Source organism: Canis aureus, chromosome 12, assembly GCF_053574225.1.
Source record: "Canis aureus isolate CA01 chromosome 12, VMU_Caureus_v.1.0, whole genome shotgun sequence".
Classification (NCBI taxonomy): domain Eukaryota; kingdom Metazoa; phylum Chordata; class Mammalia; order Carnivora; family Canidae; genus Canis; species Canis aureus.
The window spans coordinates 34,079,860-34,104,758 of record NC_135622.1 but is presented as its reverse complement, the minus strand read 5'-3'; the positions used below and the strand labels follow the sequence as shown (position 1 = coordinate 34,104,758).

Sequence of the window (24,899 nt, the reverse complement as noted above, 5' to 3'; positions counted from 1 at the left end):
AAGCCTTTATCCGGTTTAATGTTGCTCCTTGTCAATACCTGCTCATCTTTTGAACCACGCTTTTTTTGGTGGGTGTGTGGGGGAGAAGGGGAGGGAGAAAGAGAATCCTAAGCAAGCTCCACGCCCAACATGGAGCCGACACCCTGAGATCATGACCTGAGCAGAAATCAAGAATCAGACGCCTAACTGACTGAACCACCCAGTCCCTCCCTGCAACCACACTTTTAAAATGATCCTATCTTTTCTTCCTATTTGCTTACTGGTGACCTCTTTTTCTAGCTACTGCCTAGAGTAGTGCTCCTCAAAGGACCAGCTCATCAGACGTTTGCAGCTTGCACCAGAATGTGAATTGATACAGGGCCTCCATCAGGAAAGTCCTGCTGTAACGTGTGCTCAGTGATGTAGCTGGTTTTCATTCCAGCTGAAGTTCTTTATCTCCTTGCAAACCAATAGTAAACAATTGTTACATTGGCAGCTGGTTCTCAGAGCCAGTCTAGAGACCAGTCTAAAGCCATCCTGAATGGTGAAGGGTGCAGCCTGGGCTGGCAACGTATAACCTGTATTGTTTTTCCCTCCACAGCCCAACTTCCCTCCTGTGCTGCTGAGGCCTGGGGAGGAGTATGACCACACCACTTGGCTCAAGTTTTCTGTGGCTTAAGGAAGTGTAAAGATGTGACCTCCTCCAGGGCCAGGCTGGGAGCCCCTTCAGCAGCTTGTCTCCTGCCCAGAGAGATTTAGAGGCTTTAAAAGTGATCCTGTGAATGAAACCCACATAAAGGGTAGCTTCCTAATGATTAGTCTGAGTATTGATTTTTCTTTCCCAGTGACTGACTACAGGTCAGGTCTATGAGCAGCTCTCTCCTCTGTGTAGTTAAGAGGACTCACTGGGTGGCTCAGTGATTGAGCATCTGCCTTCGGCTCAGGGTGTGATCCTGGAGTCCCAGGATCGAGTCCCACATCAGGTTCCCTGCACAGAGCCTGCTTCTGCCTCTGCCTATGTCTCTGCCTCTCTCTCTGTGTCTCTCATGAATAAATACATAAAATCTTAAAAAAAAAAAAAAAAAAAAAGAGGACTCATCCATTAATGTCATCACCTGAGCCCTGACCCTAGCCCAGAAGTGGTATCCAAGCCCCTTATACCGTTTTGGCTCCATCTCTTCACCCTGTTGCTTTCTTCTCTACTTTTTACCCTTCCTTTGATCCTTTCATTCCTTTTCTTTGTCCTCCTCCTCCACCGCTCCCCTGTGCAGCACTGTGGAGTTTATAGTCACATTAGCTCATTTTTACATGCTAGCAGATGGACTTGTCTGCCTTGATAAGGCAGGAGATGACGGACAGCCAGGGAGCTGGGGCCTAGGGAGGATAAATGACCCTTGTAAAAAGCATATAGCTAGGAAAAATTTTAGCCAGGACTTGACATCAGATCATGCACATTCAGCTCCCCTTCTTTGCTTCCATTTCAGCCCGCCAGGGCACCCAGGGTCACTGATGGGCAAAGGAGGGGAGGGGGCTGACCTTCCTCTCTTAGGCCAGCCTTTCTTCCCAGATTTACATTTATAATAAGCATCAGTCTGAGTTGAGTTTACCGGATCTTTAGGGATGTCACTTAAAGGGCCAGATCAAAATATCAAGAATCTAATTTTGATTCTCTGCCTTTGGGGTTGAGAAAGTCCCAGCCCAGCAAAGGTATGGGAAGAAAGTCAGCCACTAGAGATGAGCTGTGTCAGTGTGGAGACAAGACCTTACTTAGGACTACACATTGCTCCTAGAGCAAGAGATTGAGTTATGTAGATGAGGCTGGGGCTCCCCCCTTTCCTGAACAATGGAATCACTAGTTATGGGTTTGAGTTGATGGTTACTTTAGGTTTTTAAAGAAATGAATCTTATACTTCTGTATACTAGCAACCAGTTGAAATAAAACCAAAAGCTGCACCTTCAGAAGACTCCCAGTCTCCTCATTCATTTTTAAAATGTCTCAGACACGGACCTTTGGGAAATTGACCAAGTGTATAGTGTATTCTGGATCCCACTGTGCTCTCCAGTACAAGCCCCAGCATCTTCCTAGAAAAAACCACCTAACTGGTAGCCTGTTGCGTTCCCATGCTTCTTAACAACAACAATAAACCAAAAATAGTGTTCATTTTTTAATTCATTTCATCACAGATTTTCTGGATACCTTTTGGGTCCATGGTTCTCTGCTGAGTCTTTTAAGGAATTCAAGAAGTAATGTTTAAGATACAGTGTAGTGCCCCTCAGGGACCTCAGTCTCTCTGGGGAAGACAAGACCAACAGTGACAATAACATGATGTAGATTTGCACCACAACAGACCAAACCTTGAGCACTAACTTTGCTACTGGTATTTACTGCACAGCAAACTAATTTCACTTGTCCTCAATTTTTCTCACCTATAAGGCAAAGATATTAGACTTGAAATGTCTGGAAGGCAAATCTATGTCTGCAGAGCTAGAATGAACACTGGCCACTAGTCACATTCTTTTTCCACAGAGCCCTCCTCCTGTGCCCATGACAAAGGACCTGAGAAGGTGGAGAGCAAATGCTTAAGCCAGCCAGAGCACTGAGCAACAGACCTTGAGGGCTAGGAGCTGTGACCTTGGGTTTGAGCAGGCACTGAACTCTAATTATTGTTTGGGGCCCTGCACAATGTATACTTCCATCACACATTCTTCTAGGAAATCTGTGGACAGTTGAATTCTTACCCTGTTACTGGGATTGCAAGGATTCTCCTCCTTTATGGCTCATCTTATTTTATGGTTGTCAAAAATATGTTTGAAGAAATTATTTCATCTGATCATTATAACCTATAATGAGGTAGCAAAATCCTCATTTAAACAAAAAGAGGTCGGGATGCCTGGGGGGCTCAGTGGTTAAGTGTCTACCTTTGGCTCAGGGCGTGACCCTGGAGACCCGGGATAGAGTCCATCTGGCTCCTTGCATGGAGCCTGCTTCTCCCTCTGCCTGTGTCTCTGCCCCTCTCTCTGTGTCTCTCATGAATAAATACATAAAATCTTTAAAAATTATAATAATAAATAAAAAACTATTAAATAAATTAGAAATAAAATAAATTTTAAAAAAAAGGTCACAGGGATGCCTGGGTGGCTCAGTGGTTGAGTGTATGCCTTTGGCTCAGGGCGTGATCCAGGGTCCAGGATCAAGTCCTGCATCAGTCTCCTTGCGGGGAGCCTGCTTCTCCCTCTGCCTGTATCTCTGCATCTGTGTCTCTCATGAATAAATAAATAAAATATTAAAAACAAACAAACAACAAAAAAACGAGGTCACTGGCTAGAGAAAGTAATAGTGCCAGAAAGTGGCAAACTAGAACACAAGCCCTTCAATTAGAAACCCAATTTATTTTATTTTTTTAAAGATTTTTAAAATTTTTTATTTATTCATGAGAGACACAGAGCGAGAGAGAGAGAGAAGCAGAGACACAGGCAGAGGGAGAAGCAGGCCCCATGCCGGGAGTCCGATGCAGGACTCGATCCCAGATCTCCAGGATCATGCCCCGGGCTGCAGGCGGCGCTAAACCTCTGGGCCAATGGGGCTGCCCTAGAAACCCAATTTAAAAAAAAAAAGGGTGGGGGGCAGCCCAATGTATATTCTAGTGGCACTACACTCCAAAAAAGTCCCCAATTTTTCCTTACAAAGGGGAAAATCTAAGATTCATAACAAAAAGTATTAGTAAATGGAGAATTTTTACTCAATCACCATTAGTAGCAATGTAAATAATACCACTTTTTTAGAGGAAAATTTCACAGAATCTATTAATATTAGCAATCTTGCAAAATTCCTAATCTAGCAATTCCACTTTTAAAAATCTTTCCTAGGGACGCCTGGGTGACTCAGTGGTTTAGTGCCTGCCTTCAGCCCAGGGCATGATCCTGGGGTCCCGGGATCGAGTCCCACATCGGGTTCCCTGCATGGAGCCTGCTTCTCTCTCTGCCTATGTCTCTGCCTCTCTCTGTGGCTCTCATGAATAAATAAATGAAATCTTAAAAAAAAAATCTTTCCTATAGAAATATTAGCACAAATCTGTAAAGACAAACATTCAGACAAGGATGTTCATTGTAATCTAATTAGCAATAATATAAAATTGAAAATTACTTAACACCCATCAATACAAGAATGATTAGCCATACAATGGAGTACTACTGAAAGACCATTAAAACAGAGGACATCAAATTATACACTATCCTGCTTTTGTAAAATAAAATAAAACAAAAATTTACACATATTTGTAAAGTCTAGAAGGGCTAATTAAGTTATTAACAATTGTGTCCTCTGGCCAACAGAATTTGGAGGGGAACTGAGGACTTTCACTTTTTACTTTTTTTATATTGTTTGAATTGCCAAGCATCTTCCTTTTGCAATTAATAATTTAAGTCTGCAAAATGAGGGGGGAAGACACATTTTTTTTTTAAGACACATTTTTAAAAACAGTATTTCAGACTTACAGGAAAGTTGCAAGAACAGTATAAAAAATTTCCATATACCCCACACTCAGAAATCTCATTCAAATTTCACCACCTGTCTCTATGTCCTTCCTAGTAAAAGGGTCCAAACCAAGAGCACAAATTGTACTTAAGTTTCTTCAGTTTCCTTCAATCTGGCACAATTCCTCAGTCCTCTTGACTTGACCTTTATAACCTTCATTTTTGGAGACTGCAGGAAAGTTATTTTATACAATGTGCCTCCATTGGGATTTGTCTGGTGTTTCCTCTTGATCAGATTGATGTCATATATCTTTCGCAGGAATATCACTGAAATAATGCTGTTCTTCACACCGCAGCCTCTCAGGTAATGCCAAGTTCCAGGTGTGGCCTCTCACCGATGAGGTTAACTTTGTAGGTGCTGGATACCAGGTTTCTTCAGTCTAAAGCTACCAATATATATGTTAGCCATGGGGCCTTAGAGATGAAATACTAAGCTGACTGCAATGTATCTATTAGTTTAATTAATTGTTCAACGCAGGGTTGTAATATTCTAGGTGCCAGAAATCATTTAGGAAACCTTAGAGGAAAAGAAAGAAAAAGAGTATTTTCTTATTCACAGGTAAACATAACTACAAATTAGTTCCCAATTTAAGTGGCCTCTAGGTTTGAGAATACATTTATTACTCAAGTACAGTTGACCGTTGTTGAGCAATGCAAGGATTCACTCTACGCAGTCAAGAATTCACGTGTGGGATCCCTGGGTGGCGCAGCAGTTTGGCGCCTGCCTTTGGCCCAGGGCGCGATCCTGGAGAGCCGGGATCGAATCCCACGTCAGTCTCCCAGTGCATGGAGCCTGCTTATCCCTCTGCCTGTGTCTCTGCCTCTCTCTCTCTCACTGTGTGCCTATCATGAAAAAAAAAAAAAAAAAGAATTCACGTGTAAATTTCGACTCCCCCAGAGCTTAACTGCTAATAGCCTATTGTTGATTGAAAGCCTTACTGACAACATATAAACAGTTCAATAACACATAGTTTGCAAATCTGTATCACATATTGTATTCTTACAATAAAATAAGCTAAGCTGAGAAAAATATTAGGAGAAAATAAGCTGAGAAAAAATATTAGGAGAATAAGAGAAAATACATTTACAGTACTGTGATGTATTTTCACATATATGTGAACCTATGCAGTTCAAACCCATGTTGTTCAAGGGTTAATCATACTTTGTTTTCCTTTTTTTTAAAAAAAAAAAGATTTATTTATTCATGAGAGACACAGAGAGAGAGAGACAGACACAGGCAGAAGGAGAAGCAGGCTCCATGCAGGGAGCCTGACGTGGGATTCGATCTCGGGTCTCCAGGATCACACCCTGGGCTGAAGGCGGTAATAAACGGTTGAGCCACCCGGGCTGCCCTGTTTTCCTCTGTTCTAAGGAGTTGTCTTTCATAATAAATAAAATAATTACAAACAAAAAACAAAGTAACATCTTCCACTCATTAAAATAATAAATAAATAATATAAATAAATAAGTAAGTAAGGTGCCTGAGTGGCTCAGCCAGTTAGGCATCTAACACTTGATTTCAGCTCAAGTCATAACCTCAGGGTTGTGGCAGCGTGCCCCACATCAGGCTCCTTGCTCAGTGCAGAGTCTGCTTATCCCTCTCCCTCTACTCCTCCTCCAGTGAGCTCACTCAAATGAATAATAAATCTTAAAAATAAGCAAATAAAAAGTTACTTAACCCCAGTAAGGATATGCACCTTTAGGGCAGCTGGAAGAAGATACTGGTAATTAATTCTGTTTATGAAAGACAATAAAAAGGCTAACTATAGGGACGCTTGGGTGGCTCAGCGGTTGAGCGTCTGCCTTTGGCTCAGGGTGTGATCCTGGGGTCCTGGGATCGAGTCCCACATCCGGCTCCCTGTATGGAGCCTGCTTCTCCCTCTGCCTATGTCTCTCTGTGTGTCTTTCGTGACTAAATAAATAAAATCTTCAAGGAAAAAAAAAAGGCTATGTCAAGCAACAAATCTGGTGAAAGTAAAATCTTAGAAAAATTGATCTTTTGTGGTAGAAACCACAAAAGTGGTTTCTATCCCTTCTTATGAAATACACACATAAAAGAACTTTGATTTGCCTGAGAAAAGACCTTCTATATCCTTATGAGACATGTAGAGTGTGACAACATGTGAGCTTAATTCTGGCATTTTATGATGAGCTTCATGAAGATGTCAGGAAGAAACAAAACTTTACAGTCTAATAGGACAATTTTAGTTCCTGTGAAATGGTGAAGAGAAACATGGTATTCAATATGAAAAATCACCACACAACCAGTTATTAAAGCCTTGTTGAAAATGCAAACATCCACTAAAAATGCAACACAACCTATCCCACCCCCACAAGAATACATTTCTAGGAGAGCATGCCTTCTTAACCATACACCCCTAACCCACACCCAGACTAGTGCTATTATTCTGAGTTCTGACTCTTTACAAGATGATCATATCACTGACTTCAGTTCAATGATCTATGGGTTCCTGTTTCAAATTCTTAGAAGTTCTTATCATTTGCTGTGGGATTTTCATTTTTCCAATTCCCATCATTTTGCCTAACAAAGTAAGATGTGGTAATAACTGCACAAACATCGCTGTAAAGATCCCTGGATGGCTCAGTGGTTTAGTGCCTGCCTTCGGCCCAGGGCGTGGTCCTGGAGTCCCGGGATCAAGTCCCAAGTCGGGCTCGCTCCCTGCATGGAGCCTGCTTCTCTCTCTGCCTGTGTCTCTGCCTCTCTCTCTCCCTGTCTCATGAATAAATAAATAAAATCTTAAAAAAAAAATAAAGACTAAACTAAGATGCCATGCTGTGGAGGTTGAACTGTTATGACCGCTAGGTAACCAATGACGTCCAATCTCAAAGGACTAAAGGAAGTCAGTGTTAATGAATACAAGGAGAGTCTGTGAAAAGTAAAAATACAGAACTACTATACTAGCAGAAGACAGAAGGGAGACAGAGCATGTACCTCCTGTTCCTTAGCCAGTTCCCATTATCAGTCACAACCATTTTAAACAACTGGACCACCAGTTTGCAGTGGGTTATTCACAGTTTTGACAGGAGTGCAATCCTTTTCCAATTGAGCCATTTATCTTTTTCAAGTTTCAACTTCTCCTCTTCCTTCTCCTCCTCATAACTCAAGTGTCAGGTGCTTTGGGTAGCACTCCCAAGTAGCCAAGTAAGGAGCCAAGTAAGGCTACAGTACTTACTGTAGCCAACTAAGGAGGATCAGCAGATCCTCTCCTCAAAAAAGCAACTATAATGCCGAAAAAAAAATTGACAAAACAGCTTTGGTGCTCTGGAAACCAGCCAAAAGCATACAACAGTCTGAGATGTGTTTATGTTTGGAAAACTGTAGGACTTGGGCAGCCCTGGTGGTGCAGCGGTTTAGCATCGCCTGCAGCCTGGGGTGTGATCCTGGAGACCTGGGATTGAGTCCCATATCGGGCTTCCTGCATGGAGCCTGCTTCTTCCTCTGCCTGTGTCTCTGCCTCTGTCTCTCTCTCTCTCTCTCTCCTCTCTGAATAAATAAATAAATCTTTTTAAAAAAGAAAAAAAACACATTTCTTTAAAAAAAAAAAAAAAGGAAAACTGTAGGACTTTGTATAGGAATAGTGGGACACTATGGCATTCTTGCCTGGGGCTGCTGCCATTCCCTTATTCCACCAAGCTCAATCACTATAGAGGTTCTACCAGGGGCAAAACAGAACATGAGGCCCAGTAGGTTGCTGTGGTGGAAGGGGGAGGGCTCACTCAATTTGAATGGTGGGTGACATCAATGCCCAACAGCTTTATCAATAGAAGTAATGATCTCATTGCTATGCAAGCAGGGACAGCTGATGGCTCTACTAGCCTGATGTTGCAATCTGGTTGGAACATGCAGATTTCAGGCTGATCAGAGGCTGCACACATGCATAGTAGAAACCAGACAGGGTCCAGGCTGCACTCTCCTGGCCAGCTCTGAGGCTGCACGCATGTGCAGAGAAAATTAAAAGGGGTTCAGCAGGGATCCCTGGGTGGCGCAGCGGTTTGGCGCCTGCCTTTGGCCCAGGGCGCGATCCTGGAGACCCGGGATCGAATCCCACATCGGGCTCCCGGTGCATGGAGCCTGCTTCTCCCTCTGCCTGTGTCTCTGCCTCTCTCTCTCTCTGTGTGTGACTGTCATAAAAAAAAAAAAAAAAAAAAAAAAATTAAAAAAAATAAATAAAACTAAAAGATGGTTCAAGTTGGCAGATTAACTTTATGAGAAAAAAAAAAAAGGGGGTTCAGCAAAAAGTAAAAGCCAGGATTGATAACACTGAATTCACTCTCCACCTACAAACCAATCCACCAGCAAAGGGCAGAAATCTGACTGACTGGTTGAGGTGTCTGAGCTACAACCTGTCTAGTGATTGGCTCACCACTAAGCTATGCAGACACAAGGCAACCCCCTAGAAAGCTAAACTTAAAAATAAACACAAGAGGGGCACCTGAGTGGCTCAGTTAAGCATCTGCCTTTGGCTTAAGTCATGATCTCAGAGTCCTGGGATCAAATCCCACATTGGGCTCCCTGCTCAGTACGGAGCCTGCTTCTCCGTCTGTGTGCTGCTCCCCATGCTTGTGTTCTTTCTCTCTCAAATAACTAAAATCTTAAAAATAAAATAAACAGGGCAGCCTGGAGGGCTCAGCGGTTTAGCACCACCTTCAGCCCAGGGTGTGATCCTGGAGACCCGGGATCGAGTCCCACCTCAGGCTCCCTGAATGGAGCCTGCTTCTCCCTCTGCCTATGTCTCTGCCTCTCTCTGTGTGTATCTCTCATGAATAAATAAATAAAATATTTAAAAAAAAATAACTAATTAAATAAACACAAAGTTAAGAATCACCAAAAAGTTGAGTGGAGATAGATTTAAAAAAGAAGTGAAAACTGTTAGGTTGAAATGTACAGTAATAAATGAAAAGTGCACTAAAGAAGGTCAGAAACAGATTTGAGATGACAGGATAAAAAATAAGTGAACTTGAAGATAAACCAATAGATATTCAATCTGAAAAACAGAAAAGAGACTGAAAAAAACAACAGAATCTTGGGAGACCTGTAGGACATCAAGGTCTATTAACAACACCTTATGTGTGAAAGTCCAAAAAGGAGAGGACACTTTCTGCCTCCGATGCTGCCACGTTTGTGGCTAAGGGGGACAAAAAAAGGAGGACCCTTGACTGCACACATTCTGTAGAGGATGGAATCATGGGTATTACCAATTTTGAGCAGTTTCTTCAAGAGAGAATCCAAGTGAATGGAAAAGGTGGGAATCTTGGTGGAGGGATTGTAATTATTGAAAGGAGGGATAGTAATTTTTTAACTTCTGAGGTGCCATTTTCCAAAAGGTATTTGAAATATCTCATTTGAAGGATGATCTATGTGATTGTTTGCACAAAGTTGCTAACAGCAAAGTTATGAATTGCATTACTTCCGGATTAAGCAAGACAAGGAAGAGGAGCATTAAAACCCATTTATCTGGAATATTTTGTATGAGTTCTTGAATAAAACTTGAATACCAAAAAAAAACAAAACAAAACAAAAAAAAAAAAAAAGGAGAGGAAAGGATCAGAAAAATATTTCAAAAAATAATGGCGGGATGCCTGGATAGCTCAGCAGTTGAGCATCTTTCTTCGGCTCAGGGCATGATCCCAGGTCCAGGGATTGAGTCCCGCATCAGGCTCCCTGCAAGGAGCCTACTTCTCCCTCTGTCTATGCCTCTGCCTCTCTCTCTGTGTTTCTCATAAATAAATAAAATCTTTTTTAAAAAATGGCAAAAATCCTCAAATCTGACAAAAACCACTAATCGATAAAATCAAAAAGCTCAAATAACTCCAAGAGGATGAATACAAAAAGATCCCCACCTAGATACATAATATTTAAAAAGATGCCAAAAAGCAAAGAGAAAATTTGAAAGAGATAAATGACTCATTATTACAGGGACCACCAATACAAGTAACATCTAACTTCTCATCTCAAACAATGGAGTCCAGAAGGCAGTCCAGAATGACATAGTCAAAATGCTTAAAACCAAGGATTCTATATCACTTAAAACTACCATTCAAAACCAAAAATGAAATGAAAACATCCCCAGATAAAAAATCAGAGAATTCACTGCTAGCAGACCTGCCTTACTAGAAATACTAGAAGAAGTCCTTCATGCTAAAAGGAAATTAAGTAGCAACTTGAAACCTTGGAAAGAAATGAAGAATATCAGATATGGTAAATAGATGGGTCAGCAAAAAGAGTCTCTATATTTTCTCATCTCTTCTGTATAAGACTGTATAATGCAATAATTATGACACTGTATCACTGAATTTATAATACATTCAGCACACAGGAGAAGTTCAAGAAAAGGAAATACATTGGAGCAAAACTTCTGTATTTTACCAGAATATTAATCTGAAGTAGATGGTGATAAATGAAACTATGACAACTAAGGAAATAACTCACAAAAATAGTAAAAAATAAAATCAAGAGGAATTAAAATGACACACTAAGAAACCACTTAATACAAAAGAAGGCAAATATGAGAGGAAAAAAAGGAGACATATAGAAAACAAAATGGGAAATAAAATGTCAACTGTAAATCTAACCATATCAATAATTCCATTAACTATAGATGGCTTAAATACCCCAAAGGCAGACTGAATTAAAAAAGCAAGATCTAGCAACTAACTATATATGCACTGATAGGCTGAAAGTAAGTGGATGGAAAAGAGATGCCATACAAAACAGTCATCAATAGAGAGCTGGAGTGGCTATATTAATAACAGACAAAATAGACTTTAAAAAAAGAAATATTCATAGAAACAAAAATATTTTTTATTTATTTTTAAAGGATTTTATTCATGAGAGAGAGAGAGAGAGAGAGAGGCAGAGACACGCCGGCCCCATGCAGGGAGCCCGATGTGGGACTCAATCCTGGGTCTCCAGGATCACGCCCTGGGGGGCTGAAGGCACCGCTAAACTGCTGAGCCACCTGAGCCGCCCGAAACAAAAATATTTTGTAATAAAAGCATCATTACACCAGAAAGATATAATTATAAATGTATGTATGCAACCCGAAGAGCCATAGATGCTTTGAAGAAGTAACTGTGATCAGAGGCCATGTCTGGAGTTGCCTTAGTGTTGGGTAAAACCAATAGTTCTAGTAAATACTGCTTCAGGTTTTTCCTGAACAGTACATTAACTTTTTTTTTTTAGATGAATATTTCTCTGAGCACAGTGACCTCTGCTGGTATTTATATAAACTAAAATGCAGTTTCTACCACTTGCATAGAAAGGTTCCATTCCAGGGTCACTTGGGTGGCTCCGTGGTTGAGTACCTGCCTTCAGCTCAGGTCATGATCCCAGGGTCCTGGGATTGAGTCCTGCATCAGGATCCCTGAAGTGGAGGAGGGAGCCTTTGTCTATGTCTCTGCTTCTCTCTGTGTCTCTCATGAATAAATAAATAAAATCTTAAAAAAAGAAAAGAAAGGTTCCATTCCAGCATAAGGTCATTTGCTCAGAGAAAGGATCAGAGAAACATAAAGGATACATACATATTAGAACCTTCCTTTGAATCACATGAGTATTGCAAACTTTATTATAATAGTAATAAGCCAAACTGTCCATTAACTAGTGAACTAGGAGTGGGCCATCACTAGCCCCAACAGCAATAGTTTTCTCTTCTGGCTAAATATTGGAATCACCAGGAATATTTTTAGAGTATTGATGCTCAGCCCTCACCAATGATGATTTTGATTTCACTGGGAAGTTTCTAAGCCTTCTGGGTGATCCTAATATGTAACTAGGGATAAGAACCACTGACATAGAGTAAAAGGTTTCACCGATATTATAAGTGCATAAATGTTTAGCTAGAATTTGCCCCCTAGCTTCATAAAGCACTTCCTCAAGAATGAGTCACAGAGAAAAAATCCTCCCAGACCAAAAGTATGTCTTGGGAAGGCTGTTGCAACCCTACCAGCAATGGCACCCAAGATCTTCAGAAATAATTATATTGAAAATTATGAACAGTTGAAGATAAATGTCTAAACCAGAGTGGCAAACATTTTCTGTAAATGGTTTTGTGCCTTAGCCACTGTAACACAAAAAGTCAAGAGATGAGATAGGTAAACAAATGAGCCCGGCTGCAATCCAATAAAACTTTATGGATGCTGCAACTTGAATTTCACATAATTTTCATGTCATTAAGTGTCATTACACTTTTAATTTTTTCAACTATATAAAAATGTAGAAACCAGGGATCCCTGGGTGGCGCAGCGGTTTGGCGCCTGCCTTTGGCCCAGGGCGCGATCCTGGAGACCCAGGATCGAATCCCACGTCGGGCTCCCTGCATGGAGCCTGCTTCTCCCTCTGCCTGTGTCTCTGCCTCTCTCTCTCTCTCTCTGTGAGACTATCATAAATAAATAAAAATTAAAAAAAATTAAAAAAAAAATGTAGAAACCATCTTAGCTCATTAACCACATGAAAACAGCAGTGGGCCAAATCTGGCCTGTGGGTCGTAATTTCCAAAAATCCTGGTCTAAATAAATATTTTGCACTCTGAAAGATTATAAACGTTAAAGCACAGAATAGCCATCCTTATTTAAAGAAAGCAGTATGCTCTTACTATAGGAGCCCAGGAACTCTGGTGATGGTCATCTTGACAATGACAGAGATAATAACAAGCCCATCTACCTTTACCTCTGCCATATACATATTTTCTTTATAGCCAGATTTTTTTTTATGCTTGGCATTGAACAGATTCATTTTCTAGAATCCAGATTTCTTGAAGATAAGCTACAACCCAAAATTAAAACTAACAGGGTCTTTCCTATAGAATCACAGTCAAGTCACCTTCACTTTGGTTATTGAGAACAACCCAGGCAATCTGTAGAACTGGAAGGGATTACAGGATATACTGGGTGGCCCAGGTGGCTCGGCAGTTTAGCACTGCCTTCGGCCCAGGGCCTGATCCTGGAGACCCGGGATTGAGTCCCACATCGGGCTCCCTGCATGGAGCCTGCTTCTCCCTCTGCCTGTGTCTCTGCCTCTCTCTCTGTCTTCTCATGAATAAATAAATAAAATCTTAAAAAAAAAAAAAAAAAAAGAAATAGGTGCTGTTGGTCCGATGACTTTACCTTTCTTAGATGGGATAAGGTGACTTAACTGGGCTCACCAGCTCTTGGAGTGAAGGTAAGTCTCCACCCTTGTATGCAGAGAACTCTTTTTTTATTTTTTTATTTTATTTTTTTAATTTATTTATGATAGTCACAGAGAGAGAGAGAGAGAGGCAGAGACAAAGGCAGAGGGAGAAGCAGGCTCCATGCACTGGGAGCCCGACGTGGGTTTCGATCCCAGGTCTCCAGGATCGCGCCCTGGGCCAAAGGCAGGCGCCAAACCGCTGCACCACCCAGGGATCCCCTATGCAGAGAACTTTCTGCACAAAAATTTTCCACATCCTTTCAGAGCAGAACTCTTGAAGTTTAATCCAAAGGAGGAGAAAAAGCCCTTGCACTGGAATTGCAGAGTAGACCTGGACATTATAAACAGTGGCTATGGATCCATCATCTGCTTGTCTGCAAGCAGATTCAGACAGTAGTCAAGAGTCAGTCTTGGAGGTGGCTAGAAGGAAATGTGAGTTTTTATAATTGAAATGGTGATTATAAAGGTCTGAGAGTTGAAGAGGAGGTTCCAATTTTATATGCTTGGTTTAACAGATTAAAATTCATTAATTTATTCATCCATTAATTTTTCCTTCAAATATTTAAGTATCAGGCAATGAGGAAATGGAACAACAAGGCCTGGTACCTGCTATCACAATTAGACTTCGGTGGCATACCTGCAGAGATGGAAATAGGCAATTACAGTGTGAATAGGAATCTGACTATAGAAGTTCAGTGTTGAGAGCAAGGGAATGTAACCTAAACTTTTGAATCTGTGGAAACTGGAAAGTTTCCAGAATGGGGGTAAATACCATTCTGCCACAAATTAAAAACCAAAAACTATGCTGAGACACCATTTCCCAACATATGATTGGTAAAATTAACAAGTGATAGCCTACCATGTGGTTACACAAAGTATACCATGTAGGTAAGAGTACAGAGAAACAATCATATACCTTGTCACCAAAGCAAACAATACAATGCCAGGATAAGTGCACATATTCTTTGACCCAGCAATTTAACTTCTAGGGATTATCCAAGATATGCAGGGTCATGTGTGCAATGTATTGTACAAGGCTATTTACTACAGCATTGTTACAGTAATTAGAAACAACCCTCAAATCCATTGATAGGGAACTGATTCAATTCCTGTTACTCTTTGCTCAAAAATGCTTGGTGGAAAAAAAGTAAAAATGCTTGTCTTCTCCGTATACAAGATCCTATACGATCTCTATATATCCTATACCCCTCTCCCTTTCTATGCCATCTCTTCCCATTCTCCCCTCTGGTTCGCTTCATACTGGCCTCCTTACCCAACTCAAACCACTTCATGGCCTTTGAGTTTACTGTGTCCTATCCAAAACACTCTATCCCCACAAGCTGATGTACCTTACTCTCTCACTTGCACAAATGTCACTTTCGGAGGTCTCCCTCCAACATCTTTTACCTAATACCAACTAACTCCCTCTCTCTCCCTCGGCTTCACTGTTGTACATACACGTTATTACCCACCTGACGTTTGTTCATTTGTCTCTCCAGAACTCAAGCTCCATGAAGATAAAGACTTTGTTCACCTGTTTTCCAAGGGTAGCAGTACCTGGCACATTGAAGGGGGCACAAGTTAACTATATAAATTATGCAACACCCAGGAACTAAATAGTATGCAATGTAAAAGAATGAGCAAACGACATTTTACGTGAAAGAACTCTAAAATGTTAAGTGACAAAAACAAGGTATATCTATTTTGTGTTAAAAGGAAAATGGAGAAAATACGTTTACTTGCTCAGGCTATATAATTGCTTGTTTACCTTTGGGGAGATAACTGGGCAGCTGAGTCAGAGTTAGGAAACCTTTTCATTGTATACACCTCGAATATAAGTTACCAAGTCAAAAAATAAAATAAAATGAAAAATAAGTTGAGTCAGTGGGAAAAAGGAAAAAAGAACTAGATTTGAAAATTGGTCTTAAGGATCTAACAATTAATTTGCTACTGCATTCCACATGCTTGTTATCCTTCTATCCAGCCTCTTTTCCTCATAAAGTCTAGAAAGAAAATAGCCTAGTTATTAACAATGGTGTAATCTACAATGGGTAGAATGTTATATCTTCTGATTTTCCCCTATAGTTTTAAGGGAGCAGTAAGAAGCTTTATCGATTAGAAAAGCAAGGGCTTTCAAACAATAGGTAGGATTCAAATGTCTCCTTCTCCCTAATAAGAGAATAGTACAGAATTAACAATCTCTGAACCCATCTCCTCTTCTCTGAGATGGGGAGTTAACAGTATTATTTTGTTGTGGGGACAAAACATTCCTTTGCTATTTTTTACGAGAATGGTAACAAGAAACCTAGAAGGTGTGGAAAAATAACCTATCAGCCTTTAAAACTGTCTAGTGGTGCTTCCCTGCCACCTTCCCTTCACTTTAGTTCTGGATAGAACAGCTTTAATACTACCATACCATAAACCTAGGCATTTTCACCCCATTTCTTTGGCTTGTCAAGTTTTCACCACCCTCCAGACAGTCGAAGACTAGCCAGGACCCTAGTAAATGTGTTACTTTGAACTTATCTTTCTAGCTATGCAATTATATATACATCTTGTAGATTGTATGGCTCTCCCTTCCAAATGTCTCCAAACAACGGTTGCTCAGTTAAGAGCCAGATCTAGTGAATTCTTTGCTTTTACTCTTCACTCTGATTACTCTTTGCCAAGCTGTTTTCGAGCTTTCCATTTATCTTGGAAATCACCATGCCCCTTTAGACTTCCAAGATAAGCTACACAAAGATGAGAAACAATCCTACACCACCATTCATTTAACCAAGTCTCAAAGTGATGGCATTTCCAAACTCCAATTTTCTTCCTCCTCAGGAAAGAACATGGCAAGGTGGTAGGACCTCTTTCACAGGATACTTAGCCTAGCTCTAAGTCCAAAGGAAGACTACCATTGTGAAGTTAAGGGTATTCATTACCTACCTCCCAACACCTTTCTATAGGTGAGAGGATCAAAATATTGTGTCCAAAGTACTGTCTGATGTGTTCATTAGCTACTAATACCAGGTTTAAAATTTAGAATGAGCCTAGACTAGCACTGACCAAGTCAGTCACATAAATTGAGCATTCCTAACATCTAAAACTGCGAACAGAAAGTACACTGCATCAAAGTGTATCAAATATTTTAAGATGTATGCTAATCATAGTAGTTCCTGTCAAGCATGTGATAAGTACTGGCCTAGATACCCAACATTCTCTTTCTCATTAAGGGCAGCACTTTCTGTGCTTGTTTCTTAAACCCATTTTTGACCCTACCCCTCCCTCCATATCCTTTCCATACTTCTGCACTAATCTCTAGGATGCTGCTAGTTAGTTAATCCATCCCAAAGCTACAGGATTAGATTCCTACTCTAGGCTCAGAACTCCCACTTCCAAAAATTGAGTATCAGGATTGTTTGTTCTCTGCAGATTTATTAAGTGAACTTATCTTTATATTAATACAGAACAATTAAAGCTGACCAAGTCAACAAATAAGCCTGCCGATTATACACAAAGCTTTACACCATTATAATTCAGCCAGTTGTCAAAATTCTGAAAACAAAGCATCCAATCTTCCAATGCACTAGTGATCAGACCAAATAAATTTGATGCAGACCAGTATTCCCCTTTTTTATACCAATGCTAATGAATACCTGGTTAAAAAAAAAAAAAAAACTTGACCAGAAAACTCAAAATTAACTATTACCTGCCCTACTAAAGATATTTAAAGTCTCAACAAAGAATCTATTGGCTATATTTCTAAGATCTACCAGATGCTACCAAAACAACTATATGAGGTGTTGCTAAATGTAGGTGAGATTTACATAACTCCTTTAGTCTCATTAACATTTCTAATTAACATCTTTTTCTTTTGACATCTTTAATTACTTTTGCACCAGCCTGGCAAAATAAGATGTTGGTAGTCAGGAACTGAAAAACCTAAGTTGGAAATTAACAGATCTCTGCTCTGAATAAGGCAATTCATTTTAAAAGACAGATTATCTGGACTGGAAAATTTTGCAAAGCTGGTTTACATGAAGCTGTTTTGTCCTAAATTCAGACAATTCCTCAAACATGCAAAAGTTGTGGTATAAAATGAATGTTGGAAACCAAAAAAAAAAAACCCCAGAGAATTTATTAAAACCAGGAGTTCTAATTTGACACCATCCCATCTAAATAGCCTGAAAACCTCAATTTAGTTCTATTAACTAAAATAGCCTTTGGAATCAGTGGTCCCTCTAGGTTGACAGACTGAGATTAGAGCTTGATACCTAGTAACACCAACTCCAAGAGATTAATGTAGGAACTGGTCAGATACGCTATTAAAGAACTTGAGTTCTTATCTCACCCAAAGCTCTAAGAATAAAAAGGAATTTTCCAAGTGTATGTATTCTATAGCTAACGATGTTTAAGACTCAAGTAACACCATTAAACTTTGAATGTAGGTCTGTATGAATATGGTTACTATCAAGGTTTACCCCTGAAGCTTAACAGAATATTGATATTGAACACAAATCAGAAATCTAGTTAGAAACATTTTATTTAAATGTGCCAAATAAAAACCCACATTTTCAGACCATAGGATGTTAATACATTCAACAAAAATTTATATTATCTTACTGCTGTGAATTTACAGAGTAATAATCCAGATCCATTTTGATTAGATGGTTGAAATACCCTTCCTAGGTTACACTTTACAGACATCACAAATCCCTTATAATAATGTAAACAAAATAACTTTTCCCTAAAAGGTGAACTTGAGAACTTCAGTCCACTCTCTCAGGACTTGCACTTCTTCGCGGACTTCCTGATGGGGAACGACTAAAAAGAAAAACATTAAGTTCGGAACTGATTAGTATTTACTGAAATTTATTCTTATGTACATGTCAAGGGAAAACTCAATTTCAATGAACTCAAAGGTGGCCAAAGGTACTATACGCATCAGAGAACAAAAAAATTTTAAGATTTACATATAAATCCTTTGTTCCTGGTTAAGATTAGGTTTAATAGCCTTGCAAAAATTCCAAGTTAAAGAGAACAACTATTTGAATTCTGGGAATTTTTTATAATTAAGTGGCAACTAAACAAGATAATGCTTTAACTGTAAGATTTCAACCTAAACATTTTTTTTCCTTCCTGTGGGTACCTCATTTACCTATTGTCCCATGTGGAGGAAAAAGCACATTTCTTAACATGAAATTATACAGTTAAAGGTTCACAGGGCAAAACATCTTAATAACCATCTTAACAATTTAATGACTAAATATTCACCAAAAATACAAGCTAATGTTGAAATGGGAAATGCAATCACCTACGAAACTTACTATCTAGTAATATATATACATACATACATATACATATATACATAAATATATATATATATAGCACCAATTCTCCAAAGAGCTCAAAGCCTGTAAAGTAAGCAGTAAGCAAAACATATTCTGCAGATGCCACACTTGACAACAAATTATGTAGCTTACCTTCTTTTTGGAGATGGAGATCTGGACTTTGATCGGCTGTCAAAACATGAGAAATTCTATTAAGAAAAAGTACTAACCAATCTCTTTCTTATAATCACAGTATCATGAAATGAACCCCCAAATTGCCCTGAGCTTAAAATTAAAAGGTCAGGCTGCAGTTAAACTGAAAAAGAGCCTACCAGTTTGCGAACAAAAGCCAATCTTCCAACACTGTTCTTCATAAAATGAGTGAATTGCTTCATTGTATCACTATCTTTACACTCTGGCTTTATGCACAATTATCTCAGAATGCTTCTCTAGGGCCCATCAGTTCTAAGAAGGCCTCTTCATATACCCCAAAGTCAAACTTCTGTCTCACCATAGCTTGACATTTCCTTGTCCAAAAGTCAGCCCTAACAGGCCATGTATAAGTCAAGTTCTAAAGTTTGGTATACTAGAGTAAGGTACAGGTACTGTGTTCCCACTAACACCTAGACTTAAATTTAACACTTGAAATTTCAACAATTCAAAACACTTTGAACTCTTTGGATATTGGTGCCATATAACTAGAAAAGCATTAATCAGATTTTTACCCTACCTGCTTCTTGGTCGTGAAAGTGATCTGGATCTTGATCTTGACCTCGACCGGGATCTTAACAAAAAGAAAAACAATTATACCAATTAGTTCATAGGAATAAGCTCCTTAAATATCTACTGAGCACTTGTTAAACTAAGAATAGAGAAACTAAAATTAAGCAAGACACAGGGCACCTGGCTAATTCAGTGGATAGAGTATATGACTCTTGATCTCAGGACTATGAGTCAGAGACCATGCCAAGTATAAAGATTAAAGAAATTTAAAATCAAGTATTAAAAAAAAACCCCACAATCTAAGCTCTGGTACCAAAATAAGCAACCACACACTTCAATTACTTAGTTCTATCATACTCCACCACTGGGCTGATTGTCACAGTTCCTGCACAGAGGTACAAAATTCTTAAACAGCGTATAATATCCAAGAGAAAGAAATGGTTTTAAAATTGGTGTGGTTTGGTTTAATTTTATCTTGAATCAAACCAGTATTACACAGATCCCTAAACGGAGATTTCAATTATTCTGGTAAGAAGCTCAGTATAAAATCACAACTGGAGGGATCCCTGGGTGACGCAGCGGTTTGGCGCCTGCCTTTGGCCCAGGGCACGATCCTGGAGGACCAGGATCGAATCCCACATCGGGCTCCCGGTGCATGGAGCCTGCTTCTCCCTCTGCCTGTGTCTCTGCCTCTCTCTCTCTCTCTCTGTGACTATCATAAATAAATAAAAATTAAAAAAAAAAACAAAAAAAAATCACAACTGGGGAAGCACATGAGTGGTTCAGCAGTTGAGCATCTACTTCTGGCTCAGGCCATGATCCCAGGGTCCTGGGATCAAGTCCCGCATCAGGCTCCACAGGGAGGCCTGCTTCTCCTTTTGCCTACATCTCTGCCTCTGATGAAGTCTTAAAAAAAAGAAACTACAAAAAAATTAATTACAACTTGGTCTTAAGACTTTATTCTTAGATCAATAAACTTTCATGGTTCAGGACTATTGATTTGTCACACAAACCAAGTCAAGTTCTAAAATACACACATTGGGGTCCGACAACCAAAGGCATTTATCTAGGCAGAATCCAGAGCTTTCAAGTGGACCACAAATTTAGAATCCCTGCATTTAGAGATTTTGTGCTATTATTCAACAGTAGGAACTCCCAGTGGCATTCCCTACTAATGACTCAACTGTAGTATTGTCAACTCCTTATTTTACAATCTTACCATTTCTACCACCTTTAAAAGACTTCTACAAAGGAACAAAAAAAGCTAGGATTCTTAGTTGATTTTTAACTTACATTTCAGTGTCTCTGGTTAAAAAGCAGGCCACACACCCCAAATCTACACAATTACTACTCTGAACAACTTTCCAGTCTCATTCACTTCATCACTCCAAAAAGGAGAAATTTAGGTGTCAACTTGCTTCTGAATCTCCTCCTGGTTCTAATGGTCCTCTTCTTACCAGAGATCAAGCAACTATCCTCTCTTAGAGGTAGTAGCATCATTTACCTATACAGACATAATCTGTCTGACTTTCGAAAAGCTTTAGGCAACATGTCTACCCAGAGTGTTCACTGGAATGACTTGGGGATTTGTGCTTTGGACCTTCCTCTACCATGGCCTCTCAAGCAACCCTTAAAAAAAAAAAATCTTTGATCAGATTTCTCTTTAACTGTATAATTACAGTAATATCCATTTACAGGTCATGTATAAATTCAACTTTTTTTTAAGATATGAGAGGCACCCATGGGGGTGGGGGGTAGGGCAGAGGGAGAAGCAGACTTCACTGAGCAGAGAGCACAACCTAGGACTCAAACCCAGAATCTGGGGATCATGACCTGAGCCAAAGGCAGACACTCGACTGAACCACCCAGACACCCTAAAATTCAACTTTTAGATCTCCAAATATTTTCTGAAGCAATCCATTTAAATTATATCTTTAAGACACTCCTTAATGGTCTTAAAGTGCAGTCATTAAGACGTGACAATCCAAATACAAGTAAGGGAAAGAAAGTGTTACATACTGGAAATACCTCGATCCTTTTATAGAACCAGACCTAGATCGTCTGAGCGAAGCTGATCTTGATCTACGAAGAGACACAGATCTTGATCGTCGTGGAGATGCTGATCTTGACCTGATAAACAAATCAAAGTTTAAGTCTCAAGTCCAACTAAAGATTAACACTTGTTAAAATTTAAATTAAATATTTCTCACCTCCTTCCCCTGCTCCTGCTGCGTGAGCGGGAGTATCGCCTACCTCTGGATCTTGAATGTGATCTAGATCGTGACCTATTTTTTTAAGTCAGAGAAAAACAAAATGTTAGATGGTAACTCGTTTTTAGAGTTTGTGTGCCTCTGCTGAAATCAAATCTCAAAACTATTTAAATTTAGTGTCTCATTTGGAAATAAACTCTGGGCCTATTAGTTTTTTTTTTTTTTTTTTTTTTACTACCTAAAAAAAGATTTGTTAAAAGCTGAATTACATCTTAGAATTACATAATATAAAACACTGTAATGTGTATTTAAAATAAACCTTGCAAGTTTGCAGGTCGACCCTCTTTGGCCCATGGTCTAGTAGATCTAGACGATCTAGAAGTATCTATAGCCGATCGCTGCATCTAGATGTTTTCTTCAATCTAACGACGATCAAACTGACAGCCAAATGAGCCAGGTGAGGCTTGATTGACGCAAGAAGATTTTTCTAGTTGGGAATGTGGTCAATCTGATGTTCCTCTTTCTAAACCGGAGGGGGCCCCAATTGTAAGCCAAATTTACTGTTACGGCGATCACCGTCTCAAATTTTCTGCCCTTTAAAGAATAAGGTGAAGCTAGGTGTAGATGACTCGAGGGGATCTGGCCTCTTATGCTGATCACCTCAAGGTCTAGGAGGATCTTAATTGTCGGATTTGCAAGGCGCCTCAGCATGATATCATAAGGCTCGTGACATTCTGAATCAAGGCGACTGACTCAAACGAAGAAACCTGAAAGGTTTTGACCAGGTTGATTATTAATATATTAACATTTGTTTAATTAAACAAAAATTGTAAAATACACCTGTACAATTAACATTCAAGTTTATAGAAAAATACTAGTTTCTGCCTTGCTAATAAAAAAATTACTCGATTAACTAGTATACCAACCATTCCTTTATTAAAATAAATACCTGCTTCGCCGCCGCCGGCTATAACGATGACAATCATAAGCATAATGTCCCTTTTCGCCACATTCATAGCATCTATCATTGGGATCAAAGGGACGTCGGGCAGGTGGTCTATCAAAACGAGATCTCCGAGGCATGCCTGTTGATAATTCAACTCTCACTCGGGAACCACAAATCACCCTACAAAAAAAGGCAACAAAATTCTAATGCTAAAAAAATAAACAATTCTAGATTTAGAGCTTTCCAACCATGCTTTTCCCTCACAAACTTCAGCTATCTTTATAAACCTTTCCAACTCCACCTTTGTGCCTCCTTCATATCTTTATCTTAAGTATATAGTCATGATTAGCTACTTAAGTCTCCTCTAGACTACAGAATCTATGCTTGTCACCTAGCTCACTACTCAATCCACAGGAATGTTCTAATAAACGTCAATTTCATAACCAACTCTTACTTACTTCCCATCCAGGCCTCGCACTGCATCTTCTGCATCTCTAGGATCTTCAAATTCCACAAAGGCAAATCCTGGAGGATTTCTCGCAATCCACACAGTTCTTAAAGGACCATAATAACTGAAAGCCCTTTCTAACTCTCCTTTGCCGGCACCGGTTCCCAGATTACCAACATACACCTTGGTTTCTGTTTAAAAACGCAAATAGAAGAATGAATGTTATGCAAAATTTTGCCTACGTCTGAGTGAATTTTGTGCCCCAAACAGACCATCCGTTAAGATTGTGCCAAGCACGTTCAATGCTTTATCAAGGATTTAATTTAGTCTTAAAGCCAGCGAAGCCCATACATTTCTGAAAAGCCAGGCGTGTGACAAAGTTCTTAACGTTCTAATAGGGAAACGACCTCCAAAACAGAAGCAGACACGTGGTAGGATATTCCGAGGCGTGGGGCGGGCTCCGCCCCGGCCCCGCCCCCGAGTCCCGGCAGCCCCGGGCGCGCGGGGAGCGCGCGGGCCGGCAGCGTCGGCGGCGGCGGCGGGCGGGCCCCGGCAGGGGCCGGACCGGGAGAGCGGGGCTGCGCCGGCTCTCGTCCTCCGCGGCAACCGCCCGAGGCGCAGGCTCGCCCAAGACTCCAGCTCCCCGCCCCAGAGCCATAAACCGCGCTCGAAAGAGCTAAAAGAGAAAAGAAACCAGCCGCCAGACGAAAAGATTAGGTCTCCATTCCCACTCAATTCGACCGACTGTCTGACGAGAATGCGCAGCTCGAAGCTGCCCCACTTCTGTCCGGTCTCAAATCCATCCTTGCTTTTAAGGCTGCGACCCGATCTGTCTGCTAAAGTGGCGGGAAAGCGCCAAGGAAATGCGCCACCATGGTCGTCAATGTGCGCAAAATGGCAGCCGGGAGCGGGGGGGTGGGGGGCGGGCGGGCGGCTTCCAGGAGGGCAACGGGGAAGCCGTGACCGTGGGCCTGCCGTGGGCTGTGGTTGAGACGAAAACGCCCGAGAAGGAATACGGAACCCACCCAGACTTGCGCCCGCCATCCCCCGGCTGCCTCCGATACCCCGCCCCCGCGGCCTCCGGCTTCGTATGGTGTACGCCGAGGCCGCCATTACGCACGCGGAATAACCGTCTCCCAACCGCCGCGCCAACCCCACGGCCTCGCAGTACTCACTGCATCCGCAGCAACGCCCCTCACTGGGCCCTGGCCTCTTACCTCCTCCGTACCGCCCGTAACGCGACATGATGCTGGCCCGCGAGCTCGGCGCTTTCCGCTCGCAGTGCCCAGGGAGCGAGGAATACAAAAGCTGCGAAACCCAGTGAGTGGCCTACGGTCCCGGCGGCACTACGAGGAAGAGTCTGGGTTCGCGCTTATATACGCGGCGGCGGCTTCTCTCTGCGCATGCGTCATCTCGACGTTCTGCGCGGCACAAAGGAGCTGGGCGGAAACAGCGGAGGGGCGGCGCGGAGGGAACTGAAGGGGCTAAGACGCTGGGAACGGGCGGAGGGATACGTTTCCATGGGAACGCCAGACCTCGCCGGTAAACCCGTGGACTT

At 40.9% G+C, this 24,899-nt stretch overlaps 2 protein-coding genes and 1 pseudogene across 17 annotated transcripts in view; 2 read left to right on the top strand and 1 right to left on the bottom strand.

The window, feature by feature from the left end:
• The window catches only part of GALM (galactose mutarotase), a 110,123-nt gene extending 108,182 nt beyond the window's left edge, over positions 1-1,941 (top strand). For all 3 annotated transcript variants that reach the window (XM_077843559.1, XM_077843557.1, XM_077843558.1), the window contains one exon: positions 581-1,941. In XM_077843559.1, the coding sequence (XP_077699685.1) occupies positions 581-658 (78 nt within the window). In that variant the 3' untranslated portion in view covers positions 659-1,941. The remainder of the gene's footprint in view (positions 1-580) is intronic.
• On the bottom strand, positions 807-24,742 carry SRSF7 (serine and arginine rich splicing factor 7). 11 transcript variants are annotated; one of them, XR_013349408.1, is made up of 10 exons: positions 24,559-24,740; positions 23,352-23,532; positions 22,897-23,073; positions 21,948-22,022; positions 21,757-21,867; positions 19,745-19,798; positions 19,168-19,203; positions 15,172-15,256; positions 14,306-14,336; positions 807-5,355 (listed from the first exon to the last, which is right to left on the bottom strand). XR_013349408.1 is itself a non-coding variant. In XM_077843565.1 (9 exons), the coding sequence occupies exons 1-8, from the start codon at positions 24,584-24,586 to the stop codon at positions 15,202-15,204; spliced, it is 708 nt and encodes a 235-aa protein (XP_077699691.1). In that variant the 5' UTR covers positions 24,587-24,742; the 3' UTR covers positions 807-5,355; positions 15,172-15,201. The 11 variants fall into 11 exon arrangements, 7 of the variants coding, with proteins under 7 accessions (XP_077699691.1, XP_077699687.1, XP_077699689.1 ...); XR_013349411.1 differs by lacking the exon at positions 14,306-14,336 and adding an exon at positions 11,839-11,970; XR_013349410.1 differs by lacking the exon at positions 14,306-14,336 and having other exon boundaries at positions 807-5,029; positions 5,128-5,355.
• The window catches only part of LOC144280955 (tetratricopeptide repeat protein 39B pseudogene), a 55,868-nt pseudogene continuing 55,255 nt past the window's right edge, over positions 24,287-24,899 (top strand). For all 3 annotated transcript variants that reach the window (XR_013349406.1, XR_013349404.1, XR_013349405.1), the window contains exon 1: positions 24,287-24,883. The product of XR_013349406.1 is annotated as a tetratricopeptide repeat protein 39B pseudogene, transcript variant X3 (transcript). The remainder of the gene's footprint in view (positions 24,884-24,899) is intronic.

Bases quoted from the DNA above. Each gene is read 5' to 3' on its own strand.
- SRSF7 (XM_077843561.1), bottom strand. From the start codon at position 24,586: ATGTCGCGTTACGGGCGGTACGGAGGAG. The intron at 23,074-23,351 runs GTAAGTAAGAGT...CTTTTTTTGTAG, and splicing joins GTGCGAGGCCTGGATGGGAA to GGTGATTTGTGGTTCCCGAG. The intron at 15,257-19,167 runs GTAAGCTACATA...TCAATGTGCCAG, and splicing joins TCTCCATCTCCAAAAAGAAG to GTACTGCTACCCTTGGAAAA.